This window comes from Lissotriton helveticus, chromosome 6 (genome assembly GCF_964261635.1).
Source record: "Lissotriton helveticus chromosome 6, aLisHel1.1, whole genome shotgun sequence".
NCBI classification, from domain to species: Eukaryota; Metazoa; Chordata; class Amphibia; order Caudata; family Salamandridae; genus Lissotriton; species Lissotriton helveticus.
This window is the reverse complement of record NC_136067.1, coordinates 508351028-508377424: the sequence shown is the minus strand read 5'-3', so window position 1 is coordinate 508377424 and position 26397 is coordinate 508351028. Positions and strand designations below refer to the sequence as shown.

Genomic DNA, 26397 nt, shown 5'->3' with positions numbered 1-26397 from the left:
AGTGCTTCACTGAATTAGTGAGTGACTTCTGCTCCCGGTATCAGTGCATCATGGTTACTGGGGATTTCAATTTACATTGGGACCTGACACCCAGAGATACGCATGCACAACTAGAAGACTCATTAACTGCCTTGGAATTTAGCCAACTTGTTAATATACCCTCTCATAACAAGGGCCACACCATTGACTTAGTCTGGACCACTTATCCCTCAGCTACCCTGGTGGATATCAGTCCTTGTGCCTGGTCAGACCATTTTCTGATTAAATGCATGATCCCACTCGAAACTCGGGCACTCCCCTCACCCCTAGAATGGAAGGTTCTGCGTGGGTGGAAGAAAATCAAGGAATGCAACCTTGTGGAGACCCTACGCAACTCAGCTACAGGAAGGCCAGTACCAGACAACCTTAACCAGGAAAGCGAAGTCCTTTTGACTAGGCTTAGGAATGCCATCGACAAAGTTGCCCTACCACGAAGGGAAAGAGTAAAGTACAAAAGTAAAGGGGCCCCTTGGTTTAACGAGGTGATACGAGGGAAGAAACAAATACTGCGTCAAGCGGAGAGATCCTGGCGTAAAGTTTACAATCCAGGTGCTCTCTCAGAATACAAAATTATGCCTGTCAGATATAAAAAAAGACATTGTTGGCAGGAAGGCAGAATATTACGAACTAAGGCTCCTGGCCGCAGATAATAAGCAGAAGGAGACCTTTCGGTCTGTCCGGTAGACTGTAATAAACTTCAGTCCTATTTTCTCCAAAAATTCTCACTGACCTCCTGTCGGTCATCCACCTTACCCCCATTGCCCACATCCCCTCAAGGGATGCACTCAAACTACTTGTCTATGACGAACCCCTTTCTTCCTTCCCAAGATGAAACCACGACTCACTAAGTGTCATAGTGGCCCGCACTAAATCAGGGTCACCAGCAGACTCTAGTCCACCTAGGGTTTTCCGCAGGGCACCCCTGGGATTGGAGAATGAGGTCCTCAACCTATTAAATCTGTCCCTTGACATTGGTCAAGTTCTGACCAATTTTAAAGAGGCGAGAGTCATACCCTTACTGAAAAAACCTGGGGCTGATAAATCGAATTTTAAAAATATTAGACCTATCTCCCAGCTCCCCTTTTTAGCTAAAGTGCTGGAGCATCATGTGTTGAAAACTCTATCCCACCACCTGGAGAGCAACCAGCTTTTTCACACAAAACAGGCTGGTTTCAGGGAGCACCACAGCACAGAAGTGGCAATGCTGGCTGTTTTAGATGAATTGAGACTTATGGCCGACAAAAAGAAGCCTTGCGCCCTGGTTCTCTTAGACCTGTCCGCGGCATTTGATACGGTCAATCGTGACCTTCTTTTGTCACGGATGAGGGAGATTGCAGTTCAGGGGGTTGCACTCCAATGGCTAGCGTCCTTTTTGTCAGGCCGATCTCAAAGGATTCAACTTGTGTACCAGGTATCGGATGCAGGCGAGCTAACGTGTGGCGTCCCTCAGGGATCGGCACTATCCCCCCTTCTTTTTAATGCTTACCATCAATTAGTGACAGCATTGGCTGGAATGGAGTGCCAGGTCTTTAACTATGTGGACGACACCCAAATCCTGATCCAGATTGACAACTCCCCAGCGGCACATGTATGGATGCAGAATGTCCTGAAATTTATAGTTAACTGGATGACAGCCAACCACCTCAAAATCAATCCCGATAAAACTGAGGTTTTTGCTGTCACCACAAATGCCAACCCTTGGAGTGATCTCTTCTGGCCACCAGATCTGGGCCCCTCCCCTGAGCCCTCCCCAGTGGTAAAGAGTCTGGGTATAACAATTGATGCTACACTCTCCATGTCTCACCAGGTTACAACTGTGGTGGGGACATGTGTGGGCTTATTGAGATTGCTGCGGAAACTTTCCCCCTTCTCTCTTTTATGGCACTTCGTATGGCAGTGTCTACATTGATTATCGCCCGTCTGGACTATGGGAATTCACTGTATGTGGGCCTCCCCAGAAAAGTCTTGTCTAGACTTCAGGTAGTCATGAATGATGATGCCAGACTGGTGTTTAGGCTCCCTAGACGAGCCCACGCCACCCCCTTACTGCAGCAACTGCATTTGCTTCTGATCAAGCAGAGAACGAGATTCAAGGGGCTATGTATTGCCCACAAAGCTATCCATGGCCAAGCCCCAGCATATATTAAGGAACGCTTGGAAAATTATAGGCCAGGATGGTCCCTGCGCACCTCTGATGCAGGCCGGCTGGTCTGCCCCCCTTTCTCGGATGTATGACATTACAACGCATGCTTTTACCACGCATGCCTTTACAACGCAGTTTTTACAACGCATGCCATTACAACGCATATCGCTTTGGGGTGCTGGATAGTGAATAGTTTAATTTACTATTCCAACTCCAGTCCCCGTGGATAGTAGGGAAGGTGTTGGAGAGTAAATTAAATCTATTCCCTATCCTAGAGCACCCCCAGCGCAATGCGTTGTAATGGTTTGCGTTGTAAAAGTTGCGATGTAAAAGCACTGCGTGGTAAAAGTTGCGTTGTAAAGGATGTTTCCCCCCTTTCTCTACTTTGTCCACGGGGGTAGAGCTTACTCCTCTTTGATTCCTCAACTTTAGAATGAGATGCCAGCAGAGCTCCGTAAGGAACCCACTCTCCTCCCATTTAGGAAAAAACGAAAAACATTTTTGTTTATTGAAGCCTAGGGCACAATGTAGGCCAATCCTGGGCACACTTCCTACTATGGTACTAAGTTTGGGCATTCTCTTGTTGTATAGCGTTTTAGGATCCAAGGGAATTTTTCCAGATTCATGCCCTTATAGAGGTACAATTCACAGTGCCCTAATATAGGCATAGAAATCATACCCACATTTAGACATAGCCCATGCAGTCGAAATACAGGCATGGTAACTTCCACCCATACCAAAACATCACAACGATGGAAAATTGGCTTAAGCAGTCAGGGACCTCCCCTTGCTTAAATATTAATTTGTCCAAGAACTCATGGAGTTTACAAAGAAATACCTTGGGGTTCTTTACTGACGTTATTATGCCCGACTTTAAGTCAAACTAGGCACCTTCAAAGTATAAATATGCCTTCACTTGCTCTAGCAAGACACAGTGGTTCAGAGCAGCTCGACTATCTACTTGCCCCATGCAGCTCGCTATAGCAAGTGCCAAAGGATGCTGATGCACTGATCGAGAAGCTGTCCTTTCTCTCACCGAGAATCCAGCTCTAGTGTTTCCAAGCTCCCCTCACGGGTGTTGGGAAATCGAGTCCCGAGACAGAGAAACCAGTCCTCCTTCATTCTAAACTAAGGTATGGAGCTGATTAGACCCTAAGAGAAGTCTTGGATAGATTCTTGGCAAAGAAAACCAAACCTATGCTACACAAATACTTACTCCCTCCCGCGTACTAGATTTAGGTAAGGTACATTGGGGTCGGCATATTTTAGAAGCACCAGTTGAGTACTTTTAGCCATTGTTATTTATGTATGTACTTTTATATGGTTTAGAAACCATAAATGCTTTTACAGTATTATTTTATAATTCTATTCTCGCTGTACGCATTATACTTTGCAGCCTGCATTACGATTGTAGCAGTGCACTTTATTTGCATGAGAAAGAAGACTGTTCAATAAATCCTTTTAATTGAAAATGCCCGTCTCTATTTCTCTGCACCTCTGTTGAAACGAAGCATGCACGATTGACTGAGTAAAATATTTATCTATTGTTTCCACGACTCTAGAGATATATTTCTTATTCTTGGGAAACAAAGTTGTCATGTTTATGCGGTTGTCAGAAACAAATCCCTTCCTGTGAATTCGAGAAAGTTTCTAGTGACCTCTGAGCTAGTTGGCACTCACAATTAAGTTTAGTATATTTGATAGAGACCTAGTAGACATAAGTCCTATGTCGAATCTATAGGATATATTATTCCAATGCTGAGAACCTATTGGGAATATAGGAACTACACTACACTCTCAAGCGCTTAGAGACCAGTTGAGGTAATGCGCTATAGAAATCCCAATTAACAATAACATTAACAAGGCACTGACGACGTACCTCGCAGGGCACCACAATACTCAGGTGCTCTTCCACTCACCGGGTCTGGGCGGGATATCCGTCCGCGCTGGCACCCGACTCTTCGCCCGGTACCTCTCCTGGGACATATCTTGGGCATGGAGCCTGCAAGGCTCCAGACGTTTTAAGAAGGCACCCGGGGCTCTCCTCCACAACACGGAAGCTCCACCTCCACTGGCAGCCTCCTTTCCCATCCCGCCCGGGCTTCCTCACAACGGCTCACCTTTTTGCCCTGTCTCCCTTCCTGGGACCGTGACTTCTCCCAGCCTACGTCGGGCTTCCCTTCACTCACGGAAGCCCTGCTATGCATCTCCTGTCTGCCAGGTCGCCTTCCCCTGATCAGGGGAAGGTGAAAATGACGCCGGTGAGGTCCCGCCCACAGTCAGGTGGACGCGCCTTTGTTTTTCTGTTTGTGGCTCGACCGTAGTGGTAATTTATCTCAGGTAAGACGGGGTAGACTCCTGTCTTCGACACAGATAGCGGCAGGGTGGGCATCCGCCCGCAATCAGCATATAGCGGGGTAGTCTTCCATAATAAAAAAATAGCAAGATAAGGGGGGTGGGCTCCCACGATTCTCAGACTCATGGGGGAATCCCTAGGCTGGGGATTCTCTCTCCATAGACTGCAGCTCAGCGCTGCACAGCCCAGGCTCTCCTCCTTCTTGAGGCAAATAAAGAAATGAAGCACAGCTTTCACGAGGCACTAGAAGCCCTGAAGTCCATGTTAAAGGAAAAGAACACATGCAGCAGAGTCCTGAAGGTTAAGGGGGCAATGCTGAGCCCAGGGTAGCAGCCCTCATGGCAGTTCCTCATGGGCCCCTGCCACGCCTCAACAAGGTCAGGAACAGCTCCCAAGCACAGCTCAAAAAACATGGGGTCACAGCCCCTATACTTATACCACTTCCCTCCTTTGTCTGCAGTGCATGGCTTGGGGAACCAGATGCAACTGGGGGGATTTGGAGCACTTTGTTTTCCAAACTCCTCTTCCCCTTTGTCATGTGGGGGCCAGGTGATCAGACACACCACAGGGGGGCGGATCCAGCATTGTACAGGCTGGGCACAGACCTATTTAGAGTCAGGGGATTACTCCTCCCACTACTCCCAGCGCAGATGTCCCATTCAGCCTAGTGCTGACTCACCCTGCCCCTTCTGGAACCACACACACTTCCCAGCCCCTGTCACTCACAAGCCAGACATGTAATACACATCAGGCAGGCAGACACATAGCACACAGAAATGCCAACTTTTAAAAGTGACATTTCCCAAATAGTCACAATAAATCTGCGCACACCATTGTGCAGCATTTATTACTACAATTTCATACATACTAAACTTGACCACTCTGCTCCTCCCATACCATGAATTACCACTGACACACACTGATCAGGGAATCCCCAATGCATTCCTATGGGAGGGCAGGCCAATTTAAGCAAGGTAACACAGAGAGCACAAGCACTTTACACCGGACCATAGTGCTAAAGTCCCAGAGGCCTAAAACCACCAACATCATGTCAGGAATAAGGCGGGGAGAACGGCAAAAAGTTTAGGGATGACCCTGCAAAAAGGGCCAAGTCCAACAGGAAGGACAACGCTTGAGTCAACACTCCCAGCAGGACATTTGTCACATTTCAGGACCTCTGCCTGACAAAGACAGTGGGCCAGGAGATATGTTACAAGTTTGGAGATCCTTTTTTGGATCCTTGTCTGCCTCCCCCGAAAACACAAAGCTGTCAAGATTCTATTCTTGAACACCAACACTGGGGTAGTGGATGCCTTGTCCATTCCACTGCCTTACAAGCTTCTGTATGCCTTCCCTCCCTTTCATTTAGTCAAAAAGTGTTGATAAAGATTTGGAGAGAAAGAACCAATGTAGTAGCAGTGGTACCTTTTTGTTTCAGGAGATAGTGGGTCCCCCTGCTTCTTTCAATGTATCTTCTACCTCACCGGAGAAGTCCTCTGTTCCCTCCTACTCTGGTGTCTCAAGGGTCTTTACCTCTGACTCATTTCTCTCTTTCAGCCTGAAAATGTAAATGGTTGGAGTTAAAGAGTCTCAGATCATATGGCAGCTGTAATTCAGCAGTCTAGGTGTCCCTCTACCCTATCTTGCTATTAAAGGTTTTGTGATATATTTTGGATATGGTGTGAAGGGAGTCAGTGTTCTCCTAATACTTATGAAATGTATGCAGTTTCGCAATTTCTAAGGGATGGTGTTAAAAATGGGGGCCTCTAGTTAGCAGTGGCTTTTACCATGTCCATGTAAGGACCCTTATTCTAGTCAGAGTAAGGAGAACACAGCTAAAATAATCCCTGCTCACTTCCTTGGTAGCTTGGCATGAGCAGTCAGGGAAAATGTGTAAAGCATTTGTACATAAACAGAGATTAATACAGTGAAAACACTATAAAAGGAAAAAAAGATCTCAATAACAAAAAATCACATAGACAAGCAAAGTTAGTACTTTTAAAAGATTTAAAAGAGTGCAGGCCATAGGAAACAATGGGAAACATCCTTTACAACGCAACTTTTACCACGCAGTGCCTTTACGACGCAACTATTACAACGCATGTCATTACAACGCATTGCGCTGGGGGGCGCTCTAGGATAGGGAATAGATTTAATTTACTATCCAACACCTTCCCTACTATCCACGGGGACTGGAGTTGGAATAGTAAATGAAACTATTCACTATCCAGCTCCCCTAAGCGCTATGCGTTGTAAAAACTGCGTTGTAAAGGCATGCGTGGTAAAAGCATGCGTTGTAATGTCATACATCCGAAACAATGAATGTGTCACTTTTACCATAAAGTACCTGAGATGAGGGGAGGGGAGCCTCAGGACGGCCCCACATGACCTTGAGTTATATAGACCCGGCAGAGGGGGGTGGGTTCAGGGGGGGTTGTTGGAATGGGGAGAAAGGAGGGGAGGCGAGGGGGGAGTTTCCTATAGTTGGGTTATGTATGCATACAAAAAGGTACAGCAAAAGATGCTGTGGATAGCGGACGCTCTTTGGTTGGGAACCCAGACATTACTGGTAGCACGTATTTGAATTATGATGTTCCCCACCTCAGCTGAGGTGGATGAAATGTATACATGTTGGTCTGGATGTGAGCTTCAGAGTTGGAGAAAACATAATAAAGAAATTAGCCCCCCCCCCAAAAAAAGTACCTGAGATGCATCAAAATCAGGGACGAAAAAAGGCACGGGGGAGATAAGGTGCTGGAAAAACAAAGCGATGTGTCAATTCCTTACTCCCAGAGGAGGGGATGCGTCAATTCCTTACTGCCAGAGGAGGTGATGCGTAAATTCCTTGCTGCCGTGCAGAGGATGTGATGCATCGATTCCTTACTGCCAGGGGAGGTGATGCATTGATTCCTTACTGTGAGGGGAGGTGATGCTTCGATTTATCAATCAATCAATCAATCATGGTAATTTGTATAGCGCGCTACTCACCCAGTAGGGTCTCAAGGCGCTGGGGGGAGGGGTCCACTACTGCTCGAAGAGCCAGGTCTTGAGGAGTTTCCTGAAGGAAAGGTGATCCTGGGTCAGTCAAAGGTGGATGGGGAGGGAGTTCAATATCTTGGCTGCCAGGTAGGAGAAGGATCTTCCCCCGGCGGTGGCCTTGCGGATGCGTGGTACGGCGGCGAGGGCGTGGCTGGTCGATCATAGCTGGCGGGTGGGCGCGTAGAAGGTCAGGCGGTTGTTAAGGTACTTGGGTTCCAGGTCGTGGAGGGCCTTGTGTGCGTGGGTGAGGAGCCTGAACGTGATCCTCTTGCTGACGGGGAGCCAGTGCAGGTCTCTCAGGTGGCCGGAGATGTGGCTGTGTCGGGGGATGTCCAGGACTATTCATGCTGAGGCATTCTGGATGCGCTGGAGTCTTTTCTGAAGTTTGGCTGTGGTTCCGGCGTAGAGGGTGTTTCCGTAATCCAGCCGGCTGGTGACGAGTGCCTGTGTGACCGTCTTCCTGGTTTCAGTGGGGATCCATCGGAAGATCTTGCGGAGCATGCGCAGGGTGTTGAAGCATGATGATGAGACGGCGTTGACTTGTCTGGTCATCGAGAGGGAGGAGTCCAGGATGAAGCCCAGGTTGCGTGCGTGGTCCGTTGGTTTGGGAGTGGTGCCCAGGGCAGGGGGCCACCAGTAGTCGTCCCAGGCGGAAGGTGATGATCCCAGGATGAGGACTTCCGTCTTATCTGAGTTCAGTTTCATTATTTACAACAAGGGGTGGTGAGGGACAGAGTCTCTGAATTAAGCAGAATACTCTCACCCAGTCAAGAGATCAGGGCTAGATCCAACACCGTTTTTTAGCTCATTGCACCATCCCAGTTTCAGAACCTGGCTGTATGCAAATTAGTCTGTTCCTGTCCCAGTGCATGATGGGAACAGGGCAAACCAAACTACAAAAGCCAATTCTTACACTGGGAAGGAAACAAGCTTCCGGGGACCGGTTTCTGGCATTACAGCCGTCTTCGGCCCGGCTTGCTTGAATCCTGATGGTGCAATGAGCAAGGGACTCATGTCTGAGTATACCCTTCCACGCTTAGGGTGGACAAAATTATTTACAACAAGGGGTGGTGAGGGACAGAGTCTCTGAATTAAGCAGAATACTCTCACCCAGTCAAGAGATCAGGGCTAGATCCAACACCGTTTTTTAGCTCATTGCACCATCCCAGTTTCAGTACCTGGCTGTATGCAAATTAGTCTGTTCCTGTCCCAGTGCATGATGGGAACAGGGCAAACCAAACTACAAAAGCCAATTCTTACACTGGGAAGGAAACAAGCTTCCGGGGACCGGTTTCTGGCATTACAGCCGTCTTCGGCCCGGCTTGCTTGAATCCTGATGGTGCAATGAGCAAGGGACTCATGTCTGAGTATACCCTTCCACGCTTAGGGTGGACAAAATTATTTACAACAAGGGGTGGTGAGGGACAGAGTCTCTGAATTAAGCAGGATACTCTCACCCAGTCAAGAGATCAGGGCTAGATCCAACACCGTTTTTTAGCTCATTGCACCATCCCAGTTTCAGAACCTGGCTGTATGCAAATTAGTCTGTTCCTGTCCCAGTGCATGATGGGAACAGGGCAAACCAAACTACAAAAGCCAATTCTTACACTGGGAAGGAAACAAGCTTCCGGGGACCGGTTTCTGGCATTACAGCCGTCTTCGGCCCGGCTTGCTTGAATCCTGATGGTGCAATGAGCAAGGGACTCATGTCTGAGTATACCCTTCCACGCTTAGGGTGGACAAAATTATTTACAACAAGGGGTGGTGAGGGACAGAGTCTCTAAATTAAGCAGAATACTCTCACCCAGTCAAGAGATCAGGGCTAGATCCAACACCGTTTTTTAGCTCATTGCACCATCCCAGTTTCAGAACCTGGCTGTATGCAAATTAGTCTGTTCCTGTCCCAGTGCATGATGGGAACAGGGCAAACCAAACTACAAAAGCCAATTCTTACACTGGGAAGGAAACAAGCTTCCGGGGACCGGTTTCTGGCATTACAGCCGTCTTCGGCCCAGCTTGCTTGAATCCTGATGGTGCAATGAGCAAGGGACTCATGTCTGAGTATACCCTTCCACTCTTAGGGTGGACAAAATTATTTACAACAAGGGGTGGTGAGGGACAGAGTCTCTGAATTAAGCAGAATACTCTCACCCAGTCAAGAGATCAGGGCTAGATCCAACACCGTTTTTTAGCTCATTGCACCATCCCAATTTCAGAACCTGGCTGTATGCAAATTAGTCTGTTCCTGTCCCAGTGCATGATGGGAACAGGGCAAACCAAACTACAAAAGCCAATTCTTACACTGGGAAGGAAACAAGCTTCCGGGGACCGGTTTCTGGCATTACAGCCGTCTTCGGCCCGGCTTGCTTGAATCCTGATTGTGCAATGAGCAAGGGACTCATGTCTGAGTATACCCTTCCACACTTAGGGTGGACAAAATTATTTACAACAAGGGGTGGTGAGGGACAGAGTGTCTGAATTAAGCAGAATACTCTCACCCAGTCAAGAGATCAGGGCTAGATCCAACACCGTTTTTTAGCTCATTGCACCATCCCAGTTTCAGAACCTGGCTGTATGCAAATTAGTCTGTTCCTGTCCCAGTGCATGATGGGAACAGGGCAAACCAAACTACAAAAGCCAATTCTTACACTGGGAAGGAAACAAGCTTCCGGGGACCGGTTTCTGGCATTACAGCCGTCTTCGGCCCGGCTTGCTTGAATCCTGATGGTGCAATGAGCAAGGGACTCATGTCTGAGTATACCCTTCCACGCTTAGGGTGGACAAAATTATATACAACAAGGGGTAGTGAGGGACAGAGTCTCTGAATTAAGCAGAATACTCTCACCCAGTCAAGAGATCAGGGCTAGATCCAACACCGTTTTTTAGCTCATTGCACCATCCCAGTTTCAGAACCTGGCTGTATGCAAATTAGTCTGTTCCTGTCCCAGTGCATGATGGGAACAGGGCAAACCAAACTACAAAAGCCAATTCTTACACTGGGAAGGAAACAAGCTTCCGGGGACCGGTTTCTGGCATTACAGCCGTCTTCGGCCCGGCTTGCTTGAATCCTGATGGTGCAATGAGCAAGGGACTCATGTCTGAGTATACCCTTCCACGCTTAGGGTGGACAAAATTATTTACAACAAGGGGTGGTGAGGGACAGAGTCTCTGAATTAAGCAGAATACTCTCACCCAGTCAAGAGATCAGGGCTAGATCCAACACCGTTTTTTAGCTCATTGCACCATCCCAGTTTCAGAACCTGGCTGTATGCAAATTAGTCTGTTCCTGTCCCAGTGCATGATGGGAACAGGGCAAACCAAACTACAAAAGCCAATTCTTACACTGGGAAGGAAACAAGCTTCCGGGGACCGGTTTCTGGCATTACAGCCGTCTTCGGCCCGGCTTGCTTGAATCCTGATGGTGCAATGAGCAAGGGACTCATGTCTGAGTATACCCTTCCACGCTTAGGGTGGACAAAAGACGGCTGAAATGCCAGAAACCGGTCCCCGGAAGCTTGTTTCCTTCCCAGTGTAAGAATTGGCTTTTGTAGTCTGGTCTGCCCTGTTCCCATGATGCACTGGGCCAGGGACAGACTAATTTGCATACAGCCAGGTTCTGAAACTGGGATGGTGCAATGAGCTAAAAAACGGTGTTGGATCTAGCCCTGATCTCTTGACTGGGTGAGAGTATTCTGCTTAATTCAGAGACTCTGTCCATCACCACCCCTTGTTGTAAATATTTTTGTCCACCCTAAGCGTGGAAGGGTATACTCAGATGTGAGTCCCTTGCTCATTGCACCATCAGGATTCAAGCAAGCCGGGCCGAAGACGGCTGAAATGCCAGAAACCGGTCCCCGGAAGCTTGTTTCCTTCCCAGTGTAAGAATTGGCTTTTGTAGTCTGGTCTGCCCTGTTCCCATGATGCACTGGGCCAGGGACAGACTAATTTGCATACAGCCAGGTTCTGAAACTGGGATGGTGCAATGAGCTAAAAAACGGTGTTGGATCTAGCTCTGAACTCTTGACTGGGTGAGAGTATTCTGCTTAATTCAGAGACTCTGTCCATCACCACCCCTTGTTGTAAATATTTTTGTCCACCCTAAGCGTGGAAGGGTATACTCAGATGTGAGTCCCTTGCTCATTGCACCATCAGGATTCAAGCAAGCCGGGCCGAAGACGGCTGAAATGCCAGAAACCGGTCCCCGGAAGCTTGTTTCCTTCCCAGTGTAAGAATTGGCTTTTGTAGTCTGGTCTGCCCTGTTTCCATGATGCACTGGGCCAGGGACAGACTAATTTGCAGACAGCCAGGTTCTGAAACTGGGATGGTGCAATGAGCTAAAAAACGGTGTTGGATCTAGCCCTGATCTCTTGACTGGGTGAGAGTATTCTGCTTAATTCAGAGACTCTGTCCATCACCACCCCTTGTTGTAAATATATGAGTTCAGTTTCAGGCGGCTGTTCTTCATCCACTCTGTGACGTCTTTCATCCCTTCGTGCAGGCTGGTTCTGGTGGTGGCGGGGTCGTTGGTGAGGGAGAGGATCAGCTGGGTATCGTCGGCGTAGGAGATGATGTTGAGGTTGTGTTTGCGTGCGATGGCTGCAAGAGGGCTCATGTAGACGTTGAAGAGGGTTGGGCTGAGTGATGATCCTTGTGATACGCCGCAGATGACTTCGATGGCCTCAGATCTGCACGGGGGGAGGCGGACTCTCTGGGTTCTACCGGCGAGGAACGAGTTGATCTACTCCAGTGCCTTCTCTTGGACTCCGATGTTGTTGAGGCGCTGCACTAGGGTGCGGTGGCAGACGATGTCGAATGCTGCAGAGAGGTCCAGGAGGATGAGGGCCGCTTTTTCCCTATTGTCGAGCAGGGATCTGATGTCGTCTGTGGCTGCGATGAGGGCGGTCTCGGTGCTGTGGTTGGCCCGGAAACCGGACTGCGAGGGGTCGAGGGGTCCATTTGTCTCGAGGAAGGCGGCGAGCTCTCTGTTGACGGTCTTCTCGATGACTTTGGCAGGAAAAGGGAGGAGCGAGATGGGGCGGTAGTTCTTGAGGTCGGTGGGGTCTGCAGTTGGTTTCTTCAGCAGGGCGCTGAGCTTGGCGTGCTTCCAGGTCTCCGGGAAGGTGGCGGTGTAGAAGGAGGTGTTGATGACGTCCCGGAGTTGGGGTGTGATGATGTAGTCGGCCTTGTTGAAGACGTGGTGGGGGCAGGGGTCGGTTGGTGATCCGGAGTGGATGGTGTTCATCGTGCGGGTGATGTCTTCGGTGCTGACCGGGGTCCAGGCACAGAGGGTGGTGGTGGGGGGCGTTGGTTTGGTTTGGTGGTTGGGTGCGTGGTAGGTGCGCCGAAGCTGTTGTGTATATCAGCGATCCTGCGGTGGAAGAACGAGGCGAGTGAGTTGCAGAGGTCATGCGAGGGGGTGATGTCGTTGTTTCAGTTGCTGGGGTTGAAGAACTCTTTGACGATGCTAAAGACTTCCTTGCTGTGGTGGGCGTTGTTGTCCAGTCATTCTGTGAATGCTGTCTTCTTGGTGGTGCAGATCAGCTGGTGGTGTTTGCGGGTGGCGTGCTTGAGGGCAGTCATGTTGTCTGTGGTCTGGTCGTGGTACCAGGCTTTCTCGAGGGTGCGGCAGTTCTTCTTGGAGTTCTTGAGTTCGTCAGTGAACCAGGAGGCTTTCCTGCTGCTGGGTCTGCTGGGAGGGTTCTTCAGTGGTGCGAGGTCATTTGCGCAGTTGGTGAGCCACTGTGTGAGGTTGCTGGCTGCTTCGTTGGGGTCCGTTGTGCTGGCGGGAGGGTTTTGGCGGAGGGAGGTGGTGAGCTGTTCGGTGGTGATCTTACTCCAGCTTCTGCGAGGAATCCGTTGCGGGTGGTGGTGGTTCGTTGTTCTTCTGAAGCTGAAGTGGATGCAGCTGTGGTCAGTCCAGTGGAGTCCGGTGGAGTGGCTGAAGGAGATGTGCTCGCTGGAGGAGAAGATGGGGTCAAGCGTGTGGCTGGCGTAGTGGGTGGAGGTGTTCACCAGTTGCTTGAGTCCGAGGTTGGCGAAGTTGTCCAGTAGGGTGGTGGTGTTGCTGTCCTTGTTGTTCTCCAGGTGGAAGTTGAGGTCCCCTATTTATTTATTTGCAATTTGTATTGCGCAAACTAAACCCGAAGGTGTCAAGGCGCCTATCAAAACAGATCAGAAAGTTTGCAGAGCACCACTACAGGTATGCACGTGTGAAAAGGTGGGTCTTCAGAGCAGATCTAAAAGCTTGTAGAGTGGGGCGGGACCTTACTTCCAAAGGGAGAGCATTCCACCATTTGGGGGCCAGATTAGAAAAGGCCTTGCCTCCCCATCTTGTTTTCCTAACACGCGGCACAGAAAGAAGAAGCTTATGTGTGGAACGGAGATTCCTGCCAGGGTTGTACTGAGAAAGGATCAATCCAATGCCTGTAGGGCTGGTTTTGGCTAAGGCCTTGTACACCATACACATGGATTTAAAAAGGATACGATCCTCAACGGGGAGCCAGTGGAGCTGCTTCCGGGCTTCAGTGGCAGAGGCACGTTTGGGTAAGTCGAGAACAAATCTCGCAGCCGCGTTCTGGACCACCTGCAAGCGCTGTAGCTGACTCTTAATCAGTCCTGCATACAGCGCATTGCAATAGTCCAGACGGGAGCCCAGAAGTGCGACGGCAAGCTGCTTTCTTGCCTGGAGTGACAGATAGTGCCTGATTTTCCTTAGGATGTGGATAGTCCCCCAACAGGTCGATATAGTCCTGTTGACCTGTTGGCACATGCTAAGGTTGGGGTCAATCATAACCCCCAGATTTTTTGCTGAGGAGGTAGGATCGGGGCAGACGCCCAGCGAGTTCGGCCACCACTCATCAGACCAGATCTTTTCCTTTCCTCCAAATACCATCACCTCCGTCTTCTCCCCATTCAGTTTCAGTGAATTGTGGATCATCCACTGGCCGACTGCCTCCCTAGGAGGATGTAGTCAGCGGAGGGGAGTGCGTACGGGCTGATGAAGTCTGTGATGTCTTCGCTGAATTGTGTGCGTGGTCCCGGGGGTCTGTAGATGAGGGTTCCTCTAAGGGTGGTCTTGGGATCGGTGTGTATCTGGAAGTGGAGGTGTTCGGCGGCGGTGAAGGTGTCGTCGGGATTGGTCGTGATGTGGATGGTGTTCTTGTGTACCTTGGCGATGCCTCCTCCAGTCTGGTTGACGCGGTCCTTCCGGGTGATCTTGTATCCGTCCGGGATGGCTATGGCGATGTCAGGTGCTGAGGAGGCGTTCATCCAGGTTTCTGTAAGGAAGGCGACGTCTGGTGATGTTGTGTTGAGCAGGTTCCAGAGTTCGATGGCGTGTCTGTGGATGGAGCGGGTGTAGAGCAGGATGCACTGAGGTGGTTGCTGCTGGTGTTTGGCTTGTTGGGTGCAGTGCCGGTCCGGATGCAGGTCCGGAGGCAGGTGAACTTGCAGGTATGGCTGGTGAAGGGTCTGTGGGTGCGTTTCGGGGTGGCTCAGTAGCAGGCGGGGTTCCGGCCGGGGTTGAGTGCGTTGAGGGTGGCGGCGTTGTAGGTCCGTCGTGTGGGCTGGCGTCCTCGGGGGCCAGGGGTCCTGGCGCTGGGCGCGGTCCAGGCGCGGACGGGCGTAGACGGGCTTGCCTTTGGCGCGCCTTCGGCGCACAATCGGCGCACCCGCTGCGCACATCCGCTGCGCTCCCGTGCGGCTACCTCCATAAATGGTGAAGTGGGAGGGTGGAGCAGCAGGGAGGCGGGAGCGGGGTGTCCAATGGGCGGGGTACAAAAAGAAAAGTGGGCGGTGCCGCAGGGGAGCAGCGGCGGGGAGCGGGAAGGGGGAGAATCGGCAGGAAGAACCACAGAGACGGCGAAAACAGTACAGTAGAGTGGCAGAGACCGGGGCACAGGCTATGGCACACAGAGAAACAGAAAACAAAATACTTTACTGAACACAGGGGCACAGGCTAAGGTGCAGGCTAAAGATACTGGCAGCAGCACTCCAGGAGCACGGCTGTAGCGAGGCAGCAGCGGGGGGGTCACTCACGGGGGGGAGCCACGCGGTGTGTGGAGCGACCGGCCCTGCAGTCAAGGACAGGTCACAGCTCACCACCGTGCGGCGACCTCCATAAATGGCCAAGTGGGAGGGTGGAGCAGCTGGGAGGCCGGAGCGGGGTGTCCAATGGGCGGGGTACAAAAAGAAAAGTGGGCAGGCCGCAGGGGTGCAGCGGCGGGGAGGGGGAGAAGCGGCGGTGGAAAGAACCACGGAGATGGCGAAAACAGTACAGTAGAGTGGCAGAGACCGGGGAACAGGCTATGGCACACAGAGAAACAGAAAACAAAATACTTTACTGAACACAGGGGCATAGGCTAAGGCGCAGGCTAAAGATACTGGCAGCAGCACTCCAGGCGCACGGCTGTAGCGAGGCAGCAGCGGGGGGGTCACTCACGGGGGGGGAGCCGCGCGGTGAGTGGAGCGACCGGCCCTGCAGTCAGGGACAGGTTTATGGACAGGCAGCTCGATTTCTTAATGCTGGACTACGTTGATGAAGAACTTGGTGCACAAAAAAGCCCCTGTATCAATTTTTCAGCTGCGGGTAGGTGTTGCGTGGATTTCTTCTGTCGATATCAAGGCCTCCGTCGTAGTTAGAGTGGGTGCCTCAAATATCAGAGACACAGTGCTGCAGTGATCTTTTCAGCTGCATGGCAGGCATTGTATAGATTGTTTGGCCGCCCAGCAGTGATGCTTTAGTTTTTCAGCCACACAAGGGTGTTGCATCAGGAAGAATGGGTGCTGAAGGTCGTTGCATGGATTTTCTCAGTCATTTGCAGCAAAACCACCTCCCAAGGCCCAGAACAGGAATTGGCCCACTTGAGAGGTCAGAACTCGCAGCAGAGGAGTTTATTGGCTGCAGTTGAAGTCTTTGATTGCCCTGAGACTTCTCAACAGGAGGCAAGCACACACAATCCCATTGAAAACCTTGGCAAGCAGGATACAGAAAGCAAAGTCCTGTCCTTTCACTGCCCAAGAAAGAAACAGCAAGCAGCAGGCTAAACATAGCAAAGCATCCAGCAAAGTGGTAGCCCATCCTGGCTACTTCTCCAACTCATCTTCTTGGCAGAATGTCCTCTTAGTTCAGAAGCATTCTGAAGTTCTGGTGTCAGAGCTTCATTCCTTATAACAGTTTCTGCCTTTGAAGTAGTCAAACTTCAATGGAAAGTCTTTGTAGTGCACACTACCCTGCCTTTCCCTGATCTGGCTTCAGACACACTACAGGGGAGTGGATACAGGTTTGTGTAATGACAGGCACATCCCTATTCAGATGTCAATGACAACTCCTCCCACCACCCTAGCTCAGGAAGACCCATCATGCTGATAATGGGCCATCGAGATACGCAGGACACACCTCAGTGACTGTCTAGAGTGAATGCACAAACAGCCTAACTGTCAGTCTGAACCAGACGTGGATTCCACAGGCAAGCAAAGGCACAGAATGTTAAAGCAAGTAAATGCCCACTTTCTAAAAGTGGCCTTTTCAAACACACAATTTAAAATCCAACTTCACTAAAAGATGTACTTTTGAAGTGTAAGTTCAGGGACTACAAACTCCAAAGCTCTGTTTCTTAATCAATTGAAAGTTACATGTGTAAGAGGTTACAATGTAGCTCATATGACAACCTATGGAAGAGAGATAGCCCTTGCAATAGTGGAAAAACAAAATTGGCAGTATTTCACTATCAGTACATGTAAAACACACCAGTACATGCCATACCTTTCACACACACTGCACCCTGCCCGGGGAACATCCTTTAAAACGCAACTTTTACTCCGCACTAAAATTACGACGCAGCTATTACAACGCAAGTCGTTACAACAACTTGCGCTGGAGGGTGCAGTAGGATAAGGAATAGTTTAATTTTCTATCCAACACCTTCCCTACTATCCACGGGGACTGGAGTTGGAATAGAAAATTAAACTATTCCACTATCCAGCGCCCCCCAACGCAAGTCGTTGTAATGGCATGCGGAGTAAAAAACATGCGTTGTAATGGCATGCGGAGTAAAAAACATGCGTTGTGATGTCATACATCCACCCTGCCCATGGGACTACCTTGGGCCTACCTTAGGGGTACCTTACGTGTAGAAAACATGAATGTTTGGACCTTGCAAGTGGGGCCACTTGCCAGGTCGACATAACAAAACTGCGCAATAATCTTTACTAGGGACGTACCAGTAAATCAAATATGTCAACCATGGATAAGCAATCACACTTACAAGTTACACAGGGAGCACTCGCACTTTAGTACTGGTCAGCAGTAGTAAAGTGTCCAGAGTTCTAGAAACCAGCAGCAATGAAATGCAGCACAAAGTCAAAAACAGGTCAGAAGCAAAAAAGACTGGGGAAAAACACACCAAAGATTCCAAGTCTAACAGATTGTTTTCTTAAGGGCCTTTCAGTGGCTGTTAGGATCTCATTGGGCTGCTATTCAGGCTTCTCGTAGACCCAGTGGTGAATTCCCAGATAATGGGGTTTTGGTTTTTAGGATTCTCAAAAGTTTTTCTGTTTCGAGACTTTTTGTCCTGCTTGGGATATGCAGTTAGTTCTTACTTCTGTTCAGGGTTTTCCCTTTGATCCTCTGCCTTCAGTGGGTATAAAGTAACTGACTCTTAGGGTTATCTATTTGGTTGCAGTAATCTCAGCTAGAGTTATGGGGGAATGGGAGGCTTTACTGTGTAAATCTCCTTGTTTACGGATTCAGAATGATTAGGTCATTTTGAGAACAGATCCGGTTTTTCTGCCTAAAATTCCTTCCCTGTTTAATCAGGAGCAGGAATTTTTTCTCCCTTCCTTTTTTCACATCCTTCTTCTGAAGCTGAAAGGTTAACTAGATGTTAAGAGAGCGAATTTGTTTTATTTGGGTCATACCCTGGGTTTCAGAAAATCAGATCACTTGCTCATTACTTTTGGAGGACTAACCGAGGTGGAGAAGCATCTAGTATTTCCATTATACTATGGATCACGAGGGCTATTTCTGTAGCATATAACTCCGCTAAAGCTTCCCCTCCTGCCTCCTTTCAGGGACGCTCCACTAGAGGAGTGGCAGCCTCTTGGGCTTATTTTAAATGTGTTTCTTTTCCGGAGATTTGCAGAGCAGGCACCTGGACCACTCCACATACATTCTTATGCCACTACAAGATTAATGGAGTAAGGTTGGAGAAGAATTCCTTTGGTCACAAAGTGTTGGAATCAGTTTTGAGCTCTACATGATTTATTTTTGTTTGCTTTATTTCTTGAGAGGCTTCTGTACAAGTTTACAAGTTTACAACAACATGAGAGGCTTCTGTATTTCTGATTGTTATTAAATGTAATTATTGTATTTGCAGAGTATGTGACTATTGTGATTCTTTGACCAGTCTTAGCTTTGGTATTCCTCACAAGTAATTGACTGTGACGAGGATGTAGGGATAATGTTCCAGTTACTTACTGTTAATCTTCATTATCCTTAGTACGAAGTCCTCATCACAGTCAATACGGCCCTCCCTCAGATTACTGGCCTCAGATGGTTTGGTGTGTCAGGAAGTGGAAGGGGATTGTCCATGTCTTCTACCACCCTACTGGGTGGGATTAGTGTAAGTCCACTCCTACTTCCTAGTTTTGATCCTGTCAACTAGGTTGGCTCACCTCACGAGTAAATGAACTACCCAATTCTGCTAACTCTCTGAGCAATTGAATTTGCCTGGCATTTCTAAAAGCAGATACCTTACACTTGCGGAATAACATTCGCACATTGCTTGAGGCCACATGTTAATTTTAAGAGTGCGCGATTTTCAAAAGTTTTAAAATTCGCTATAGTCAGACTGCACCCACCCACCTTTCAGTCTACAGAACGGAGAGGGGTAACTGCACTGTGAACCCTGCTGTTGTTTTTTATGTTCTTTTAAACTGATATGTCTCTCCTTTGTGCAATATAACATTTATCACGAGGTATAAATATTGTATTTTAGAGGGATGCTACTAGCATTAACTTTTCGTTTTTCGTTTTATTGTACAGGGTATATTGTAAACTGAACACAAGACATGTACACAGTTCTCCTTCAATGCTACAATCATCCCGACAGGATACGCACCAGACGGTTGCTTAGAGAAAGGCTCAAACAGGCAGGGGGGCAGTAGATGTTGAACCGGATGTCGGTGCGTGTGAACCTACGTACCACTCCGTTGCGATCCTATTATAAACGGAATGGATCGAAAAACATCGAAGATGAAGAGGCTAAGTCATCCATTTGCCTGAGTCATAAAAGCAATGTTCTACATTACTCAAGCATTCGATTAATCAAAGTCCGATTCCCTCTGGCCAGCCCAGGCGCTAATGAACTCCAGCAGCACGGCTAATAGGGGCGCGCGTGGGACTGCAGTGTGGGCGAACGCAGCCTCGTGGAGTGACGGGGAAGAACGCGAGAAAAAGATTGAGTGCGTTTCTATAGAGTTTTGGCTGCAAGGACTTCTTTACGAGGCAACCTACTGCGTAGTGAATCAAATTCCCCTCATCCTGAAGATAACTGCCAAGATTCCCATACAATAGTTTCTCATTGCTAGCAGTAAAGCCCTGGTACAATTGTTACGTGACTGGACCTTCCTTTCTCCAAGTTGTTTCTACTGTTTTACTGCAACTGAAAGTAATAAAGACTACAACTCCCAGAATGCATGCAGGAATAGTTCACAGAGAATTCATGACAGAGAATTCATGACAGAATAAAATCCGGTGCTAGTAACCCTGGTAACCCTGGTTTTGCATGGTCTTATCATCATTCAACTTTTACCAGTAGTATCCAAATCAATCTCTTAAAAATATAGAACAATCCGAGGAAAATTTGCTTCAGAATCTCCCAGGTTTCCTAGGTCCATCCATAAATAGCATATACAGTCTGTATACATTATTTTATTCTTGTGATTTGTGGTCCTTATTTAGCCAATCTCTACAAATCTCAGAATGCACCGAAAACACCAGGGGCCTTATTACACAAAGTGCCTCAGGGGCGCAACGGGCGTTAGCAACAGCTTTGCACAAACCCAGGCACTTTGGTATTACAGAAGGGGTCACAGACGCTTGTGTGTCCCCTTCTGGATTATTAAAAGCACTGGCACATATATACTCCAGAGCTTTCTAAAGAGGGTGCTCCCTCAAATACATGGGGGCGTGCCTCAAGCAACATATAATAGAGCTGGATGCAGAGGCAAAGAAGCTGTCAGGAGGCGCACTGTCAGTGCGCCCCCTGATGGCACCCCTCTAAAGGGAGAAAAGAAGGTCCTTTGGACCCGCCGGACATTTCCTTGCAGGTGGATGCAGTCACTCCCTGCACCCACCTGCAAGGAGATCTCGAATCCCCTTTAAAAGTGCAAGCGGACTGACACATGCACAGTGGAACACGGAGAGGCTGCTTCAAAGCCCCTCTGTTTTACCATTGAATGTGCTGCCCTCAGGGCAGGATGAATTTGCCTGGGGCCCTATTATGTATAGGGACCACTTTCTTTGTTTGCGCCAGGCGCAAACAGAGAAACTGTGCCCTATTACATAGAACGTGCTGCTCCCTGGGCAACCACAAACTCGTGCTACCCTGGGGGCAGCGCATTCATGTGAAAAACGGAGCGGCTGCTTTGAAGCCTCTCCGTGTTTTCACAGTGCAGGCTGCAACTCCCTTGCAGTTTTAAAGTAGATTAGAGATTCCCTTGCAGGCGGGTGAAGTCAGTGACTGCATCCGCCTTCCAGAAGATGTCTGGTGGGGTCCATTGGACCCCATTTCTACCTTCCAGAGGACTGCCCTCAGTGGTGCACTGTCAGTGTGCCTCCTGACAGCTTCTTTGCCTCTGCACCCATATATAATACGGCGCAGGCACAGGGGCCAAGGGATTCCCTCATTTACATGGGGCACACCCCATGCAAATGAGGGAATGCCCCCTGTAACTAACGCTGGCACTTCATGTGTGCCAGCGCTATCGGTATTACAGAAGGGGACACACAAGTTTCTGCAGCCTCTTCTTTAATCCCAAAGTACCCCGGGTACACGCAAAGCAGGCGCAAACGCCCCTTGCAGCCACCGGGGCACTCCGTGTAATACAAACCCTGGACTGGTATAACTACTCACGCATGAAGCTGAGACGCTTGAGAGCTTTGCTAGGAACGAGTCTTGCTGTTGTGCTTCTTTTAGGGAGATGTATGGAGGCGCTCTAGGGAAGAGTCAGTAAACCAGCTCTGAAGCTTCTGAATTCGGAGCAGCAAAGATTCAAGGGGCGGCACGCTCGTTAATTCAGACACTTTTTGGATAACATTCCTATGTGCTCAAAGGGCATTATATCTCAACTCACACCAACTTAGTCTTCAAATAATTATGTTATCTAGGTTTTCAACCATGCTGAGGGATCCTAACCATCTTGAACCAAAGTTTAAGGACACAGGCTTTTAGGGGTGAGCATAAAACACCCCGTCAGAAGAGGAGAGTGCAATTAAACACAGCTGCGACCCCTTGTCAAGTGAGATTCACTTCATCAGTATTGTTTCTCTTTACTATTAGTGGGAACCGCAGATAATAAGCTGGGCTTTGTGGGCCTATACTTTCAACAATGAAATCAAAACTGAAACCTGTTGTGGGATGCATCGGCTGTAGTGTTCCACGTGACAAGCAGAGCTCTTGTTTCTCATGTCTATGTGTTAGTAGAGCACGCTGTGCAGCAGTTTAATGTTGTATGCTGAGATTCATACTCCGCTCTCCCGCATTTAAAAGACCACAAATACGCTGATTCACAGAAAATAATGCACTCAATGAGTAGTTGATGCTTGGTAGTGGGACAATTGAGAGATTTGGTCAAAATCTCACTTGGAAACTATGATGAGGCTGACTTCTAGCTCTATGTCAACATATAGAATATATATGCATAATAAGTGAATTATGGGTCTGTTTTTCACAGGTCTGAGTGACTTCAGATAGACAACCAGAGCTTGTTGTCCATAATGTCACTCAGATCACCGAGTTGAAAAACATCCCCGTAATTCACTTTTTACCCATCTATAATTTTAAGCTATGTAAAGGTCCCAAAATCATTTGCCCCTTTTTTCAACTGCTTCGTACGACAGATAAATAATGGGTGAGCCATATATAACTTGGCCTCTCATCCGATATCAAAGAAAACTTAAAAACATCGCGCCTCCTGGGTCCCCCATCCCTCACCATTATCTGTGCCCTCCCTGTCCTCTCCTCCAGCTGTGCTTCCTGCTCTCCCGCGCTGCGCTGACACGCTCAGTAAGAGCCCAGCCATAGCAGCCTGGCATTCCTTTGTGAGGCAGCAACAGTGGGTAACAGCTTTTGTTAACAACTGTTCCTATGTCATAGCAGTGAGTTACTGGATTTGAATCCAGTTATACACGCTAGTGGCTCTCTACCAAAGCCATATACAACCAAACAGTAAGTTTCCAGTCCTCGGCTTTTATATGACTACCTAATGTGATCTGGGAGATGTAGTCATGGTAGCCTCCACCAATTGGATGAACACGAATACTGATAATAATTTGCTACTGAAAAGCCAGAACTCAGTATATGGTTTCCTAAAGACATAGAGCGAGGTGGCCTTACCAGCGGTGATTAGCTACCAGATGACTGTGTCTCACCTGGACTCTAATTTTTAATTCTAAACACTTCTTTTAATGAGCCATGCATTCTGTGAGTTGTAGACTCGCTGCATTTAACTTATCTCACTTCGACTAACTGAGGAAAAATAATCTCATAAAGAGAAGCTCAGGAATGGCAAGATGTGCTATGGACAACAGATAATTTGGTAATCAAAAGTCATTCAACGTTTTCCATTTTACACTCGAATGTGAGGTGTGGGGGGCTTCAATATCACAGCTCTCAGTAGCTTATCCAGTCCAGGATTCTTCTTGCATGCTGGGACTTTTTGTCCTGGATTTCTCTTTGGACCACACATCTTAGAGTGCAAAAAAACGGTGCTGCATGAAGTACTCATGCACAGAACCTGAAAACCTGAAAGGTGTGCATTGTAATGAAACACCTGCTGTTAAGTGCAAGTATCAGAACAAGTACAAGGGTGGTGTAAATAGGAGGCAGTGCCAACATTAAGACAAGGGATAACCTGACAGGCGAAATGAGGAGAAATGATTTATTTCTCCTCGTTTTTGCTGTTTCAATGTGTGCAGCCTTTTGAAGCACACATAAAAACAACAAATTGCCATTAATTGTTTATGTGCAGGAAAGTGTCCCTCACTGCAAATAAACAATTAAAAAACAAGAAATTATATTTTGAAACTTATATGTGTGCTGCAGCACACATAAAAGTTAAAAAACGTAATTTAAGGATTGTTTATGTGCAGGAAGTTCTCCTGTTTATGTGCAGGAAGGGAGACCTTCCTGCACATAAACAATCTTTCCCTCAATGCAGACAGCCTTGTACCATGGTACACCGGTGCCTACGTTGGCGAATGGCTGCCAAGTTTAGCGCCAGGGCAGGGAGAAACACAGGCTGCACCATATTATTGTAAGTATGGTGCAGCCCTGAATTTCTGAAGTGGCAGAGTGAGGCATTAAACCAGGAAGGCTAATGCTGCACTCCCTCACTTTACTGTAAATATGCCAAGGAATCCTAACGATACTGAGCTGGTACATCCCTAGCTCTAGTGAAACCTTCAATTACCATGTCCTTGTACAGTCAGGGTCGAATTGGTAACGAGGGCACTCAGGCAATGCCTGAGGAGCCAGTGTCTAGTTCCAGCTGTGGGCTGCTTTTTTGGGCAGCCTGGGGTGCCGATTTGGGCGGTGTCTGTGTTGTTCTGATGCAGCCAGCGGCCTGAGTGGCCTTTCTGGAGGCAGATGGGCGTTCATTACCTCCCTTTTATCAAAGGGAAGAGGTGTCACTCCCTTTCTCTCGCTCGGCCGGCCAAATAATGTGTGCATAGTGAGCAGAAGTGGCTTCACTTGCTCTCAGGTATATTTCACCAGTGTAAACTAATCTGTGCATTTTGTTGCCCCCCTTTTTTTAATAAAATTTCGCCGAAGCAGTGTTTTGCGAAAGGCAATATGCACTTGTGGGCCTCTTTTTTTATTGGCGTGCCCGGACCGATTTATAATCCCAATCCAACTCTGTGTACAGTATACACTGAACGAGCGCCAGACATTACTAAGAACTGAAGGTCGCTGTAGTTGCGCAGGCGCGCCAGGGGTGGTGCTCTTGTCGCTCAAAGCACCTTAATTTGGAAGCAACAAAAATTGGTACTGTGGAGAAAGAGGCTTTGTCGATCTTGTGCTATCTAGGAACCTTTCGGAACACACAATGAGCCAGCACCTCGACCTGCACTTTTGCTCCTTCACCAACCGCCGCACAACACGTCCAGTTTCAACGGCAGTCTTACGAATGTTAAGTTTCAAACTCCCATTGTTGCGGCGCTTTTACCGCTGCGCAGTCGCTCATGAGTTTGTGAACATGCAAAAAAGCTCAAACAACATCCACGGAGTGCGCTTTAAACTCTCATCTCTGCAAGTGCCTTTTATATTATGAATGAATGCGGGGTTTTTTTGCGTGGAAAGAGAAAGTCAGGCATCCGCTAGAATCTGACAGGGCGCTTTACCTTCCAGCGTATTGTTTTTAAGACATTAGACTTTAATTGGTCTCGCAAGCACATTTGTGATGTCACGAGTCACCTAAAATAGCAAAATTACTCTATGTTATACTCACCCAATATGTTTCCTATCAAAGCCACGATGAAGACGATAATATATCCAGCGATCAAGACCCATTCGTATTCTTTAGGGTGTAAGTACTCCCGCCAGAGATATCGCATAAACTCGTCATCATAGTCTGAAGAGGTGCCGAGGAACGAATCCTGGGTGACGTTCGGGTCCGGCAGGGAGGAATAGTTCCTGTCTGGTAGATTCCCAAGTTTGGTCCCGGGCATCGCTGCTGCTTGTTGGGAACCTCCTAGTGCAAACCCTGGTGCCCCCGTCTCCTCCGGGAAAGACCCGTTAACAGCAGTCCGGCATCCCTCGCACACCGATCAGGCATTTGCAGGTACTCCAAGGTGTAAAATGAGGCTGACGCTACTAGTCCAATCCGATAGAATGGCTGGAGTGCAACTTCAGGTGAGCTCCGTTAGGCATTGCGGACAGGATAGGAGGTGGAGAAGGTGGGATTGAGCAACGGTCCCTTGCTGGGAGGAGCGAGCAGTGCCACACAGCACAGATGCACCACGGCAAACTGCATGCCAGACTGGAGTCGGAGGAAGTGGGATGGAATCGGGGCAGCGTCAGCTGTCAGGCGCGGGTGGAGAGGGAGCTAAACCCTAACAGCACGACGGCTCTCCAGGGAGACTAGCGCTGCCTTTGAGGCTTTGCATCCACTCAGTTTCAGAGGGCAGAGAAGGGTTCTCTCAGAGAAGGGGAAGCGGCGCCGCTGGCACCCCTCGTGGGTGCACCTCAGTGCGCCACTGCCGGGCACGTGCCAGCACTTGATAATCGTACGCCACTCATTCAGTGTACTGCCGCTAAACAACGGTATACATACAGAAACAGGTTTAATAATAGAACAGAATATACAGCATTTCACATACTGCAAGATAACGTTTGTAAAAATATTTTCGAGTATGAAGCAGCGTATGTATCGGAAACGATCATTTGCATTATTATTTTATTCTATTAATGAGATAATGTTCGCATTATTTGTTACCACTGTTAGCACCAATGGGCAGGGGAGGTCCGCAATGTACCGTGGGATAGAACACGACCAGAGCCCTTGACACAAGGGTACGGATATTATACAATATACTAGA

The 26397-nt window shown here is 48.5% G+C and overlaps 1 protein-coding gene across 1 annotated transcript in view; it reads right to left on the bottom strand.

Moving 5' to 3' along the window:
- The window catches only part of HCRTR2 (hypocretin receptor 2), a 1670131-nt gene extending 1644604 nt beyond the window's left edge, over positions 1-25527 (bottom strand). Inside the window, exon 1 of the mRNA XM_078646799.1 lies at positions 25308-25527. Coding sequence (XP_078502925.1) covers positions 25308-25527 — 220 coding nt within the window. The remainder of the gene's footprint in view (positions 1-25307) is intronic.
- Positions 25528-26397: the final 870 nt, after the last annotated feature.